The sequence below is a fragment of the Montipora capricornis genome, chromosome 2 (assembly GCF_036669925.1).
Source record: "Montipora capricornis isolate CH-2021 chromosome 2, ASM3666992v2, whole genome shotgun sequence".
NCBI classification, from domain to species: domain Eukaryota; kingdom Metazoa; phylum Cnidaria; class Anthozoa; order Scleractinia; family Acroporidae; genus Montipora; species Montipora capricornis.
Genome location: NC_090884.1, coordinates 46,553,803 through 46,556,302, shown reverse-complemented (window position 1 = coordinate 46,556,302; position 2,500 = coordinate 46,553,803). Strand labels below are relative to the sequence as shown.

Genomic DNA, 2,500 nt, shown 5'->3' with positions numbered 1-2,500 from the left:
TTAATGAAAGCCCTGCTTCTAGCTATTTAGTCACGGAGGTGCGTTCGCTGTCTTCCGTAATGTATAGTTTATATTGCATGGTTATTTTCAATCAATTAAACCTAATTATCATTAATTTTTCATACACTTGAATGATTATCTGATTTCTTATCGGTGTATATGAGCCTTCTCACAACGACTTTCCCCAGTATACATTGACCCAAAGCTATTTTCCTAAAATGAAGTATTATTATACCACATATCTGTGGTACTTCATTTTCACACTGAAATTACCATTAGATTGTTGTTTGTGGTTTTATCTCTCATCTCATCTTTTGACTGCAAGTATTGCCATGTCAGTGTAAAATCATTATCTTAAAGGGCATGTAAACCCAAAAATCTTACACTTTTTGTTCACCTAGCGGTTTAGCACATATGACAGGTATGCCATATCCATAATTATTTTTTTCAGTCAAGCCCGTTTTCACCTCGTAAAAGCTCTTCGAAATTCGAAACATCCGCCTGTGACGTCACAGGTGGAACCTTCCTTTACCGGAAGTGTAACCTCGTGAAACACGGACTAGTCTAGGTACTTCGTTTTGGTTGGAGTATATTTATTTTTTTCATAATGGTAAAGCGTTGTGTTGTTCAGTTTTGTAGAAACTCAAACAAAACCGGGCATACCATGCATAAATTCCCAAAAAACACGAATTTGAAGCGACAATGGGTGAAATTTGTTCAAGTGAAAAGAGCCGATTTTGTAGAGCCGTCGGTACATTCTGTTATTTGTAGCAATCATTTTTCTCCCAACTGTTATGAAAACAGTTACATGGCAGAAATAGGCCTTACAAAGAAGAAGCAATTACTTCCGGTGCTGTGCCGAAGATTCATGCCCTTCCAGAAACAAAGTCGTTTGAAGTAAAAAAGCGACCCATGGCAGAATGCAAGGAACCGGAAGTGTCAGACAGAACTGAGAAAAAACCGAGCAGAAGTCGCGCTCTTCAGAAGTTAGAGGCCAACAGAGTACGTAAAAAATTGATTTAAGTGCAAATCTTCAGATTGACACGACATAAATTGATTCATTCCCTAGGAAACCTTGTTTTTCTTAGTTATTTAAAGATTACGAGGAAGCCCGCGTTGTCCGGGAGCCAACTCTGAGCCAGACATTGACCTTTTTGAACAAATGCCTGAAACCGAAAGCAGTAGCGAGGAAAGAAAGTTGAGTGATACAGCTGTACAGTGTGATATTGGATTTTGTTGGTTTGATCTTGAACGCAAAGTGATGAATACAAATGACTGTATGATTATAACATATCCCTAGGTTGAATGTAGGAGAGTTTTCATATGCAATAACAATATTCGGTATTATGAGCTTCTTTGAATTACAATCTACAGACTTCTGTTGACTTCGCTTTAATACTATGAAAACAGTGATGGATTACAGGCAGTTACAAGCCAGTGTATAGGAGCCTTCGAAATCAGCTGGAAAGGTGTGTCGGATCTTGTTTGCTGCACAAGATGGCAGAGCGCCCCTGACATGTGTGCCGAGATGACCCCAGCACCAGCGAACCAGCTCTCGATAGGGAACGTACCGAAGTTTACTACAAAAAGAAGAAAAATTATATATGTATCTTTGACACTCAGCATTGTAACTAATAAATAAATAAATAAATAAATTCAACAAATCTATCTCACAAAGGCAAAAACAAAATAACATGTAACAAAACAAACTATAACTTAATCTTACTCATTTCCCCTTTGATTATCTGCGCCGTACTCTGCCTGTATGCGTAATAAGCAGTATCCAGCACCCATACATCGAGGCAGGTTGACTGAAAACCTGGATGTTCCGTGATACACTTCATCTCTGTTTCAGGCTGGTCTTCTACTTTTTGCCACACTTGCTTGATTTTCGTGCAGCAGACGCTTTCATTTGTTGTCGGCATGGGTTGACAAGTTCCACATTCGCACCCAAATAAATTCACATAAAACACCCAAGAAAATTCAGACCCAAAAGTTCTTATTGCCACGGTTTAGATGATATGCGTGTCTTGTTAAGTTTTTGTCTCGAATGCAAATAAATCACACTGTGAACTAAATACCGTCTCTGTTTCCGAGAAGATCGGTGTCGCTGTCAACCGGTTCGGGATTGTTTTCTCTCTGATCATTTCGCCAAATCCTTCGCGGCTCAAATTGATAGGGACGTGGCCCAGCTTCTTGTACATTTTCAGAATTATCTCCATCACTGTTATATAAATTTAAGGCACTTGAGTCGCTCTCTTCTGAGAGAACATCCTCCGAACTACTGCTACTTGTACGAGCCGCCACACTAATTCTTTTACGGAATGGTGTTGAGCAATCTTCGTGTTCCACCTGTGACGTCACGGTCGCTCGCTCTTGTTTTCACCGGAAGTGGAATTTCAGTAGAAATGAGGATATTCTTCCTAAACTAAGCCGAATTGAGCGAAAAGAACGCAAAATTCGTTTTCCTCGCCACTTTTTACGTAGGATGAGAGTAACT

General features: G+C 39.6%; 1 protein-coding gene and 1 long non-coding RNA gene across 2 annotated transcripts in view; one reads left to right on the top strand and one right to left on the bottom strand.

Moving 5' to 3' along the window:
• The window catches only part of LOC138024194 (uncharacterized), a 14,621-nt gene extending 14,183 nt beyond the window's left edge, over window positions 1-438 (bottom strand). The window contains exon 1 of the long non-coding RNA XR_011126921.1: window positions 1-438. This exon is cut by the window's left edge and continues 582 nt beyond it. This is a non-coding gene — a long non-coding RNA (uncharacterized lncRNA).
• Window positions 439-912: 474 nt separating this feature from the next.
• Window positions 913-2,500, top strand: part of LOC138037413 (glutamic acid-rich protein-like) — a 32,871-nt gene continuing 31,283 nt past the window's right edge. The window contains exon 1 of the mRNA XM_068883342.1: window positions 913-1,002. Within this exon, the coding sequence (XP_068739443.1) occupies window positions 913-1,002 (90 nt within the window). The remainder of the gene's footprint in view (window positions 1,003-2,500) is intronic.